The 12,793-nt window shown below is 37.9% G+C and overlaps 1 protein-coding gene across 3 annotated transcripts in view; it reads right to left on the bottom strand.

Annotated features, from left to right (window-relative positions):
• Window positions 1-12,793, bottom strand: part of DENND5B (DENN domain containing 5B) — a 223,562-nt gene that overhangs the window by 114,761 nt on the left and 96,008 nt on the right. For 2 of the 3 annotated variants that reach the window (XM_088837249.1, XM_088837247.1), the window contains exons 2-3: window positions 7,316-7,381; window positions 4,347-4,456 (exon numbers count right to left, since the gene is read on the bottom strand). In XM_088837249.1, coding sequence (XP_088693375.1) covers window positions 4,347-4,456; window positions 7,316-7,381 — 176 coding nt within the window. The remainder of the gene's footprint in view (window positions 1-4,346; window positions 4,457-7,315; window positions 7,382-12,793) is intronic. The other variant, XM_088837248.1, reaches the window with a different exon arrangement.

Genomic DNA, 12,793 nt, shown 5'->3' with positions numbered 1-12,793 from the left:
GCCTGAGGAAATCATGTTCAAAATGAAATCTGAAATGTCAATGTGAAGAATTCACTAGAGGAAGAAGTGGAAGAGCCTTTCAGAGAGGAAGGATAGCAGAAACAGAAGCTGTAGTGTGGAGAATGAAAAAGACAGGCAGCAGGGGGCCAGTTACAATGTATCCTTTACTCTTCACTCTTCATTCCACTGCACTCTTCTTTGGGATCAAAGTAAACAGTAAATTGAGGTTTATAAAGAGTTATATAATAGTTATTACTCTTCAATTATCTGAAAATTTATATATCAGATGTTTTATTTAGGACATATACACAAAATGGAATCTTTATATTTCACAAAACATGTTTAAAAACGTATTGACCACATTTTCTTCCTAACCATTCCTAGGTTCACTACATTCTTAAGGATAAGCTCTATCTACTAGAACATTACATAGACAGTCAGTCACAGACGCTAATACACAGATTTCATTATATCTGAAGTGGGGGGGGCGGGGAACTTGAGCTCCATTTGCATTGCTTTGTTTCATTTAAGAGGAAAGGTATGGATCTGAAGCAAATTTGTGAAATGTTGACATCTGTTATCTCTGGGTGGTGTGTTTTGTTCTCTCTGTTTTATGATACTTCCAGTTCTTTCCCATAAAAATCTGTGAATCCACAACCAAAAGAGATATAAAAGCAATTAATTCAGAAAATTTCAAATGTCACATACTTATTTTCTGTTACATATGCACTGTACTCATATACATGGATTTTTTAAAAAATAAGTTTCATTGCTTTTGGGGACTTAATTTGTATGAAATTAATGTCACACACTAGTAAAGTGATGCTTAAAATTCTCCAAGCCAGGCTTAAGCAATATGTGAACTGTGAACTTCCAGATGTTCAAGCTGGTTTTAGAAAAGGCAGAGGCACCAGAGATCAAATTGCCAACATCTGCTGGATCATGGAGAAAGCAAGAGAGTTCCAGAAAAACATCTATTTCTGCTTCATTGACTATGCCAAAGCCTTTGACTGTATGGATCACAATAAACTCTGGAAAATTCTGAAAGAGATGGGAATACCAGACCACCTGACCTGCCTCTTGAGAAACCTGTATGCAGGTCAGGAAGTAATAGTTAGAACTGGACATGGAACAACAAACTGGTTCCAAATAGGGAAAGGAGTACGTCAAGGTTGTTTATTGTCACCCTGCTTATTTAACTCATATGCAGAGTATATCATGAGAAACGCTGGGCTGGAGGAAGCACAAGCTGGAATCAAGATTGCTGGGAGAAATATCAATAACCTCAGATATGCAGATGACACCACCCTTATGGAAGAAAGTGAAGAAGAACTAAAGAGCCTCCTGATGAAAGTGAAAGAGGAGAGTAAAAAAGTTGGTTTAAAGCTCAACATGCAGAAAACTAAGATCATGGCATCCGGTCCCATCACTTCATGGCAAACAGATAGGGAAACAGTGGAAACAGTGGCTGACTTTATTTTTCTGGGCTCCAAAATCACTGCAGATGGTGACTGCAGCCATGAAATTAAAAGATGCTTACTCCTTGGAAGGAAAGTTATGACCAACCTAGATAGCATATTAAAAAGCAGAGACATTACTTTATCAACAAAGGTCCGTCTAGTCAAGGCTATGGTTTTTCCAGTGGTCATGTATGGATGTGAGAGTTGGACTATAAAGAAAGCTGAGTGCTGAAGAATAGATGCTTTTGAACTGTGGTGTTAAAGACTCTTGAGAGTCCCTTGGACTGCAAGGAGATCCAACCAGTCCATCCTAAAGATCAGTCCTGGGTGTTCATTGGAAGGACTGATGTTGAAGCTGAAACTTCAATACTTTGGCCACCTGATGTGAAGAGCTGACTCATTTGAAAAGATCCTGATGCTGGGAAAGATTGAGGGCAGGAGGAGAGGGGATGACAGAGGATGAGATGGTTGGATGGTATCACTGACTCAATGGACATAGGTTGGGTGGACTCTGGGAGTTGGTGATGGACAGGGAGGACTGGCATGCTGCGGTTCATGGGGTCCCAAAGAGTCAGACACAACTGAGCGACTGAACCAAACTGAATGATCCTTATTCAAAGCTCCATTTTGTTAGCAGAATGAGTGATATTATAGAAGGCAGAAACTTACTGGAGTGGGGTTTTGCTAAAGCTAAGAACAAAGCTTTCTACCTTTGCTGCTGCTGCTGCTAAGTCACTTCAGTCATGTCCGACTCTGTGACCCCATAGACGGAAGCCCATCAGGCTCCCCATCCCTGGGATTCTCCAGGCAAGAACACTGGAGTGGGTTGCCATTTCCTTCTCCAATGCATGAAAGTGAAAAGTGAAAGTGAAGTTGCTCAGTTGTGTCCGACTCTTTGTGACCCCATGGACTGTAGCCTACCAGGCTCCTCCGTCCATGGGATTTTCCAGGCAAGAGTACTGGAGTGGGTTGCCATTTCCTTTTCCAAAAGATAAATGCTAGACAGAGGTAAAGGTTAACACAGGTATCTTACTATTAGGACATCCAAATGATTAAAAGTAATAAAACACATCAAGTGCGGCATTTTGTTCAAATGACTGTGGATTCATATGATAATAAGAATCTGGTTTTTGGACACCATTCTGACTTCTCACAGAATAATTTATAAATACATTGAAACATATTACTATTTAAGAAGATTAGTGTTATAATCTATTTACATTCTTATCCAGTTTTTCCAATGTTTCATTTAGGTACTCTTTTACGTCATTAGTATCTTTCCATTAATTTTCTGACATAAGCAGCTGATAATTTATTTTTTGTCACTGCTTTTTACTGACTATTTTAGTAAGAAGCTTGTCTGCACTTCTCCAAGTCTCACAACTATGACTAACAGTTGTGTCCTGCTTAATACGTACAGCACTGTCTTTACCAAAGATGAAGCTAGGCCCTACAGTATTAACATCTAGCAAAGTGACATCTCCTGTTACTCTAGTATAGGGCAACAGTTTAGGGAAGTAACTACACCATGCTTTGTAAAGAATCAAAGTCGAAGTACCATGTGCCTTAGTCATCTGTCCTTAGAAAAGGTACCATGATATTCCCTTCTTGGAGTAACATCAGACTGGAATGGGTTTACTGTGATATAGAAATACCATATCACTGAGAGCAGATGAATACCAAGTTATTAAAAATATATAGCTTTTCTTTGGGGGAAGTAGCATGCAGGTGGGGAAAAAGTGAACTAGAGAGTAAAAATAATTTGGACTGAATCTCTGAGACTCCCCATACAACTCTGGGCAACTAACTTAATCTCTGTAAAATATGAATAATCATCCCCCCAGGGTACATGCAAGCGAGTATGTGAAAGTAACATATATAAGGGACCTAACGGGTGGGTCGCTAGGGGTCGGACACGACTGAGCAACTTCACTTTCACACATTGGAGAAGAAAATGGCGGCCCACTCCAGTGTTCTTGCCTGGAGAATCCCAGGGACGGGGGAGCCTGGTGGGCTTCCGTCTATGGGGTCACACAGAGTTGGACACGACTGAAGTGACTTAGCAGCAGCAGCAGCAACAGGTATCTACTAAATATTTTTTTCCCTTACAGTATCATATCATAATGGGATCTTTTGGTTCCACCTTTAAAATACTCAAAAAGAACCACATCTATGTGTCTTGCTGCTGTCCACCTTTAATCATTTTTGTGTCTATGGTGCCTGATCTCTGATTTGCTCACTGTGGGGCCCCCTGACTTTTATAACTGCAGAGTTCATGGAGGTACAGAATATCTTCCAGACTTCTAAGAAGAACTGTTCCTAACTGACCTGAAAATTATGATGGATTGTATTTTTAAGAACCTCTAATGGGACTTACAATCACCACTGGTAACTCATTACATTATTTTAAATTCCTTATAAACAAATTCCAACTAATGTCTAAATGAGGCACTTAAGTTCCTTTCCTACCTTACTTTGTGAACATGATAAATTACAGACCCATCATATAACATTCCTTGAAATATGAAAACTGTAATCATGCACCTTCCATCAGGCTCCTCTCCAGGAAACAAACTATTATCACTGCTATCAAAGCATCTATGTATTAATTAATGCAACTTCACCACACAGCTTAATGGCAGGAAAAGAAAATGGGCTGCTGAGGGTCTACTGTATGTACTAATCAGCAATGGGGATCTTAGGCAAGTTACTTAATTTCTCTGAGCTTCATTTTCCACATCTGTAAAGTGAGGATAATACTATTTAAAAAAATTTTTCATTTAAAGAGTTAAATTAAATGAAATAATGTATAAATTCAAAATATAGTCACAGCTGTCATATTAATAGAATAAAAAGAAGGCTGAAGAGGAGGAAAAAACCACATACCATGTTTACTGCATCTTGATCAAAAGGGTTCCATTCTATATTCTGAGGATAGTGGGCCAGAACTTTGGATTTGAATGTTCTTCTCAAAGGACTCTGGTCAAAATTTTCACCTACAACAGATAATAATTAGTTAATATCTAGAATTTTTTCAAAAGCATGTCATAATTTTATTTTTATTTTGTAGATACACTGAGTGATAATGTTGAAATCTGATTCAATTTCTACCTCTACTAGTCTGGCTTGTAAATTTTACCATGGACAACTAAAAAGGAACTTTTAATAAGACACATGCATTTAAAACTTCAGAATACAAATTTTAAAATCCTGGCTAGACAACTGATACTAAAAATCAAGATATGATAAAATAATCCTTGCTGTGACCTAATTACTGTCCTCATTTCAACACATTACAAAAAAAAAAATCTTACTGGAAACATTTAACTCACTAAAGAAACATCTCAAAATAAACTAACTGTAATTAAGATTCTGAAATTTTGTACATAGATAAACAATGGTGCAGTGCCCAAAGGAGGCAAGTTTGCTTGAGTTTTCACAAAACCCTCTGATAAATGTGACTGCATCTCCAAGCTTTTACAAGAATTAATAGAATCAGAAACATCGTTACTGAGTTGTCTGGTTTAGTAAACAGGACACATTAAAGTATACTAACCTCTAAAAAGAAGCTATTATAAGCCAAATTAATCACCAGTTAAAATCCTGAAAAGGTAAAAGGCTACGCTTTGATCATTACATATAACAAAATTCAGTAAAGCTGTCAGCTCAGTTCTTTAAAGTCCTTAACCAAATTAACTTCCGTGAGACCTGCTACCTCCAAATGCCTTAGTTTCATAAAATATTTTAATATGGACGGATCTTAAATTCTCAGTGTCAAAAAGTTGAGATTAAGGAATGAGAAAGACCTTGTGAGCCATACCATCTGTCTCTTGTGTTTTTTCTACTTTTTAAGTTCTAATTACAAAACACAAGCTGATATATCCAAAGATAAATGCTATTTACCAGTATTTGTACAAGCAAAAATAACATAAAGCAATTCATGAGTCACATGTGGACACCTAGTTAGATTCAGTTTCCATCTCTGGTAAAAATCTAAAAGATGTATACTACAACACGTTTCAGTGCGAAACTTAACAGATCTCAGATGGAGGTAAAAGTCACACTCTAAAATTTTGTTGGAGAATGCAATATAAAACACACAGGAGTGTTTTTTAATAAAGGCACATAATTTAAACAGATCTGCTGCAACAACTAACCTATTACTTCTAATTTAGGCCCTTGGCCAGCAATCTTTTTCCTTTGGATTTCTCTTAGTTATTTAGGCAAGCACTCCATCTCTCTATCTTTCTACCTCATATTTGACAGAGTTAAGAACTTTCACTTCCAGAAGAGAAACTGTCAAAGGTGTCCCCAGTGAAAGTTTATCAATTTCTGCACCATGCTTCTAGGGTATGTGAACATGGGAAAAGTCAGTGGAAAATATGAAACCGTTCGAGAGTCACTATGTCCGAAGAAATGAGTCAGGGTTCACGGTTGGTTTCAGAAACAGTAAATGATATCTTTAAGCTGGTACTAGATTCTTATGCAAACACTAAGAATTTCTAGATTATTTTCTTCTTTATTTAAAAAAAGGCTTACATTTCACTTCAGTTTAAATCAGAAAAAGCAAAACTAAAATTCTCTCCTGGTTCTAAGGTTTATGCTGCTGACGTGCCAGTGACATAGCAAAAGGACAATCTCACCTTAGATAATACCCAGCCATCAAGAAACCCTCTCCTTTACCTGCCCTCAAATACCAAAAATGCTTATTTTATCATTCACAAATGTAAATAAAATATGAAATACTGCATGGGCAGAAGAAACAGCATATAATGAGGATATAAATCCTTGCAACACTTACCTTTTAATGAATTCCTGCCTGAGTTTGGTTAAAATAGTAACTTTATCTTCATTCATATATCAAGTTATTAATGTGACAGGAAATAAATCAGAAAAAGTCATGATACTGCTATTTTCAATACAATTGGCCTGTTAACTAAGGAACACCACACCCTCGAGAAACAATGAATCAACCAGAAGAGAGAGAAAGAAGACCACCTTGAGAGAAAAAGAATTTCACAAAAATAAAACCCAATGAAATAGAAATACAAATCTAACAAAAGAAAAACAGAACCACCACCACCACCACCTCCACCACCACCACCACCACCACCACCACCACTTCTTATTAGACTGCTCTAAAAGGGGGGAAGATCACTGCTACATATACAGCTGTCTTGGCAAATATTATTTTGAAGAAAATTTGGAGACAAGCTGACTGGAAATTCTGATAACACTGTTAAGGATTTAGAAGTTAGTAAATGCAGCTATTCCTACTAGTATCAGTCAAAGGAAAGAATCGTGGAGATGACTTTTAGAGATGTGAGACAGGGGAACAACCTAACCTTTGCGTTTTGAACCCATAAACCTTTAACTTAGAATTTACTGTTAGGACTTAGCAGGAAAAATGAACCAGTATAAGAATCTGGATTCCAAGGAAATGGAAATTACATAAGGATGCTTTAATTAACCTAAAATCCACTTTTCAAACATTATCCTGAAATAAATAAGGATTATAAATTTGTGCAATTATTAATATCCCCCACAACAACTACAAGTAGACTTAATTTCAAATAATATTGCCAAATAACCTCCTACTAGACTTAAACTACAATTAAGTCTTTACTCCTAAGAAAACAGAACATATCTGCCAAGAGAGCTTAAAGACTAATGAATTAATTTCTTCAAGGTTTGAAGCAAATGAGATCTTTACAAAAATTAAGATGCAAAAAGAGAACAGAAATACAAAATAACACTTTTTTTTTGCCTAAGCAAAACTGAATAATGAAACAATTATGATGGACTTGGGGTGAATTAAAATAATAACTTCTAACACCTCAACTTTTTATTTTTACCTGAAGTCGTATTTGCAGCATCTTGGCTCTTGCCATGACGATCTGCTTCTAGCCATTGGTACAAAACTACATAATGTAATAGAAACAAAAAAGCTTTCATGAACAAAGAAACACAAACAAAAAAGCAATAATGACTTTGAAGAATGGAAAATAAGAATTAAAAAAATTAAAAGCAATTAAACATGAGACATTAACATCAACAGAACACAACACCAACAGTATGTAGCTTATAGGCTATTTATTAGTGATAAGAAAGCAAAGAGAATAATTAATTGCATTTTAATGTAATAAGTGAAATGCCATTTAAACATCTGTAACAATTATTCATATAGGAAAAGGTACATGTTCTTTTCTTAACGCTAATTTAAAAAGAAGTATCAGGAGAAAGCAAATGTTTTTATAGCCAGACATAATAAAAATATGATAGTAAGACTAAATGACGAACTATGGAAATTGCATCCCAACTTCTGTAAGCCTATCAGATTGGCTCAAGTTCAAGAAACTGACTATACCAAAATCTGACAAGTATGCAAAGAGACAGAACTCTCATAAATTGCTGGGTAATGCAAAAAGGTATAACCCCTTAGGAAAGACAGTTTGGCAGGTTTTACAAGTCCATATGATCCTACAACCTCTGTCTAACCAGTAGAAAAAAGTCAGACAAATTCCAAGAGGAGCAACCTACAATACACCTGGATGAATACTTGTCAACACTGTCAAGGTCATCAAAAACAAGCAAGGTTTCAGAAATTATCATAGCTGAGAGGAGACTAAGGAGAGAAGAAAGGTGTAATGTGGTATATTGGATGGGCTCCTCCAACAGAGAAAGGACATTAAGTAAACACCAGGAAATTTGAATAAAGGATAGATTTGTGTTAACAATAACACTGAGTCATTAATTGGAACACATGTATGGCACCACCCTAGGTTACAAACGACAGGGAAAACCATGTGCACGGATGGAGAGTTGTGGTGAGAACTCTGCATTAATCTCTCAATTTGTCTGTAAATCTAAAACTTTCTAAAACTCAAGTCTGTTTAAAAAATTTTTCAAACAAGTCTTTAAAATTTTTAAAAATTGTAAAGTTTAAATTTTTTAAAATTTAAAAAATGATTTAATGTAAGGACAAAAACATATATTACATCCAATCTTTTAATTATTCTATCTTTTGTAAATTACTATTCATACACAAGCTGAAGTTTATTCAGTAGAGATTCCATTAGTCAACTATCTTAGGTACTTTAAGTAAGAAATATCAACTCTTGGGGAAAAGTTTTACTACAATGAGGACACAGGCTATTAAAATATTCACACTTGAGGGGTGAAGGGGGGAATTTACAGTAGAGCTCTGTGACTAAATATATTCTACGGCATTTCCTCTTTCTGGGTCAAAAGAATAACAACTACAAATTACAGTAGGGTAGTAGCAGAGTAGGACAGTATTGAACTACTCCAAGTAGCACAAAAATCTCCCCATTTGGAAAAGTGAGCACGAACTTTACTACTGATACTGAATATCCTTCTTACAGAAATGAGACACAAAGCAGGGAAACTAATCCATTCAACGGTCTGACAATTCTGCCCAGCTCTCATCTAAGTCTGCCCTCATAAAGGTAGAAACTCTTGGTTGTGTTCAGAGTATCGCTGCCATTACATTTACCAATAGTCCCAATTATTTCATATAGCCGTTGTTTCTGGTTTCATTGGCCAAAAATAAAAAAAAATACGAAAGTTATTTCAGATCATTTTATTCTGACCAGTTATACAGAAAATGGTACATAAGCAAAAATAATGTTAATAGATTTGAGGTTCAATTATTTTATCACTACCTCCAGATCGCCAAAATCCAATTAACTATGGTCTAAATAATTGAGAGAACTTCCAGTGAAATAAGTGCATCTGCTTCATGCAAAGCTATAATGAGAATCACCATTAAACCAAATTTTGATTTCAGTCTACTTTATAGCTGCTGCTGCTGTTGCTGCATATATATTTAAAAAGATAATGTATAACTACAAAAGAAATGTGACTAATATTTCACTTAACATACAAAAATGTATACAGGCAGGTCCACAAGGAGCTCTAAACATTTCTTAAACTCTCACAGTTTCTGAAATATGGCATATTATAAAGTGTCTGAGCCTCCTTTCACTTTGTAGATGATGTCAGAATATCAATAAAATACCTCTTTCCCCTGTGGTTGGGAGCACAAAATCTGACCTCCACGTTTCCTTTCAACTGGCAATGGGAGTAGGGACACTGCCCCTGCTCCAAGCCACTGGTAAGGATTTCTCTAGTCTGTGCATGACATTTTAAGCAGAGAGAGATCTGTGAATCTCGGACCTATTTCTTAGGCTGAATGTCCCCGTTACGTATTGATTCACTCATTTCCTCTCTGAACCTTCTCATTCCTAGGGCCCCAGTGAGTTCCCTCCCTCATTATCCATTTCCACCACAGCCTATTTCTGAGCAGGGTATTTCTCCACAAAACAAGACCAAGGCTCCCAATACTTCCCTATGCGCCTATCCCTGAAGGATGTCACTGAATTCTAGATGTTTTAAAGAAAGTTTGTTGATGGGAACAATGAAAATAGAAGGGAAGCTGAAACAGGTAATCTCTTCCACCCTGTTTTTTTTTTTTTTTCATTTTATTCCTTTTCTCTCTAAAGGAAAATTACACATACACACACACACACACACGTGGGCAGAATACTCACAATCAGTAAATCTTCCTCAGTATGATAATAAAGGTGACAGAAGTTAATGGAGACACTATGGATGCTACCTATGATGAAACCCATGTTGAGGCAAAGAAAAAGGGATGATGTGGTGGTGACAACTCCTCCTTCCCATGTCTACTCCCACAGGTCTCCAAATGTCTGTCTCCAAAGACCCAACCCGAATTGGCGTAAGCGGGAGCTGGGAAGGGGAACACTAGGGCAGCTGTGGGACTTCCCTGGTGGCTCAGACAGTAAAGTGTCCGCCTACAATGCAGGAGACACGGGTTCAATCCCTGGGTCAGGAAGATCGCCTGGAGAAGGAAATGGCAACCCACTCCAGTATTCTTGCCCGGAAAATCCCATGGACGGAGGAGCCTGGTAGGGGTCCATGGGATTGCAAAGAGTCAGACACAACTGACTTCACTTTCACTTTCATAGGGAAAGAGAAGCAGGCGTGGGCGAGGAGGAGAGGGAACCATCAGGGTGATAAATAAAATAAGGGGGCACTTCTGTGACACTCATAGAAAGACATTTGCTACACATGTGCTGTCTCTACACCACAGTAAGCTGTCCTCTTCAAAGCTGGTGCCCAGGAGGCTGCATATTCAATATTCATTCTGATGATCCTACAACTAAACACCTCTGAACAGGTGATATATAAGTAGAGACCTTATGAAGTAGTAACCATCACACAATTAACACTCGGAGCTTACTACAGGCAGGTGTTATTCTAAGTACTTTACATCTATTAACCCATTTTATCATCATAATTACTATATGAAGTAGATCCTATTATCATTCTCATATTACTGATGTAGAAACTGGGGCACAAAAGGTTAAATTACTTGCTCAGCTCAGATAACAAGGAAATTCAAACCTAAGCAGTCTGACCCCAGAGTCTGTGTTCTTAATTCTATGTACGAGGTCATCTCAGGAAAGAGTATTTCTGGTAAGGGAAATAGAAAGTGGACAATCCCGGCGGCATAAGTGAGCTTGTCCCAGCTAAGCTGCAGTAAGACCAGTACATAGATGCATCTAGTGAGGTGGCAGAAGATGAAGTCAGAGGTACCCAGGAGCTAGATAAAACAGGTGAGGAATGTAAGCAATGGTGAGGATTTCTGATTTTATATTAAGTATCACGGAAAGTCTCTGGAGAAGGAAATGGCAACCCACTACAGTACTCTTGCCTGAAGAATCCCATGGAGAATCTGGTAGGCTACACAGCCACAGGATCGCAGAGTTGGATACGACTGAAGCAACTTAGCATGCATCGTGGGAAATAACTGGAGTGTCTTCCACAAAGAAGTGACTTTGAGAGAAGATCACCCTGGCAGCTGAAAGAACAGCTTACAGTGGGCAAGAGTAGAAGAAAAGTGATCAGTTAGGACCTTCTGCAACAGTTCAGGTAAGAGATGATAGCAGTACAGATTAGAGAGACAGTAGTGCTAGGGTGGTGAGAAGTGATAAGATTTTAAATATATCCTGAAGGCATAAAATAGATGATTTGCTGATGAATTAGATGAGAGAGAAAGAAATAGTCAAGAAGGATATTGTGATAACCATAAATTTTGGTCTAAGCACCTGGATTAACAGTGTAGCTACTTACTGAAAGAAGGAAGAAGGAGGTTTTGCTGGGGGGAGGAGAGTGGTCAGGGAGCTGGCATGAAGAATTCAGTTTTGGATATGGTAAGTCTGAGAAGCCTACTAGATATCCAAGAGACATTTTTGAGTAAGCATTTAGATATATGAATTTAAATTCAAGGAAAAAGTTTAGAAACTCAGGGGTCTACATAAAAAAGACAGTATTTAACATCACAGGGCTGGATAAAGTCACCTAAGAAACTACTGCAGATGGAGACAGAGGCTGAGGTCAGAGCCCCAGGGGACTCAAGCAACATTAAGAGGCTGGGAAGAGGAAAAAGAACTGGCAGAAAGGTAAAAGAAAAAAGCAGTCAGTAAAATAAGAGAAAACCAGAAGCATCATGGAAGCCAAGTTAAAGGTTGTCAACAACAAGCAAGTCACTGTGACCTGGACAAAGAGATTTCTGCGGGGTGTGGGGGTGAAAACCTACCTGGTATGGTTCCAAGAAAGACTGCAAAAGAGAGGAAGTCAAGGCAGAGAGTATAATTTACCCTTCTGAGGAGTTCTGTTGGAAAGATGATACGTGATAATACTGGAGGAGAATGTGGGGTTGAGGGAAGGGTTTCAGATTCTGTTTTCTTAAAGATAGGAGAATGTTAACACATTCAAGCAACATTTCCACTGTACCTATAACTGTGTCTGGTTCCTCCACAAGGAACATACAAAACAAAACACCTTTGAGCTCCTCTGCAGGAACTAAAGCCCCCACCTAGACGGAAAATGGTAACTTCAGGCTGAGCTCCAGAGTCCTGGAACACTGTCCTGTTACCTTACCACCAATCAATCAGAAGAAAGTCTGCACACAGTGGTAGACAACAAAGACTCTGAACCCCTTCCCGAGTAATTCTCCCTTCAAAAAATTTCACGGTAGAGCAAAATCCCTGGAGCTGGTTTTTTGGGCAGTTGCTGGCCTCCTGAATGCAGCAACACTTCCATTCCTACCAGCACCTGTACTGGCTTTCAAGCATTGAGCAGCCAAACCTGAGTTTGATGACATTTATACAGGACACTGAATCCATAGGGATTGCATCTTTTCTCCCTCTGGCACTCCTTGAAACAATCTCAAATCATTCTCACTGGATAAGCCATGCCAATTACCTTAGCACCAGGGAATA

Source organism: Moschus berezovskii, chromosome 6 (assembly GCF_049115385.1).
Source record: "Moschus berezovskii isolate FMDL1 chromosome 6, NW_MosBer_1.0, whole genome shotgun sequence".
NCBI lineage: Eukaryota > Metazoa > Chordata > Mammalia > Artiodactyla > Moschidae > Moschus > Moschus berezovskii.
Note: the sequence above shows the minus strand (reverse complement) of the source record. Positions and strands in the feature narration are given on the sequence as shown.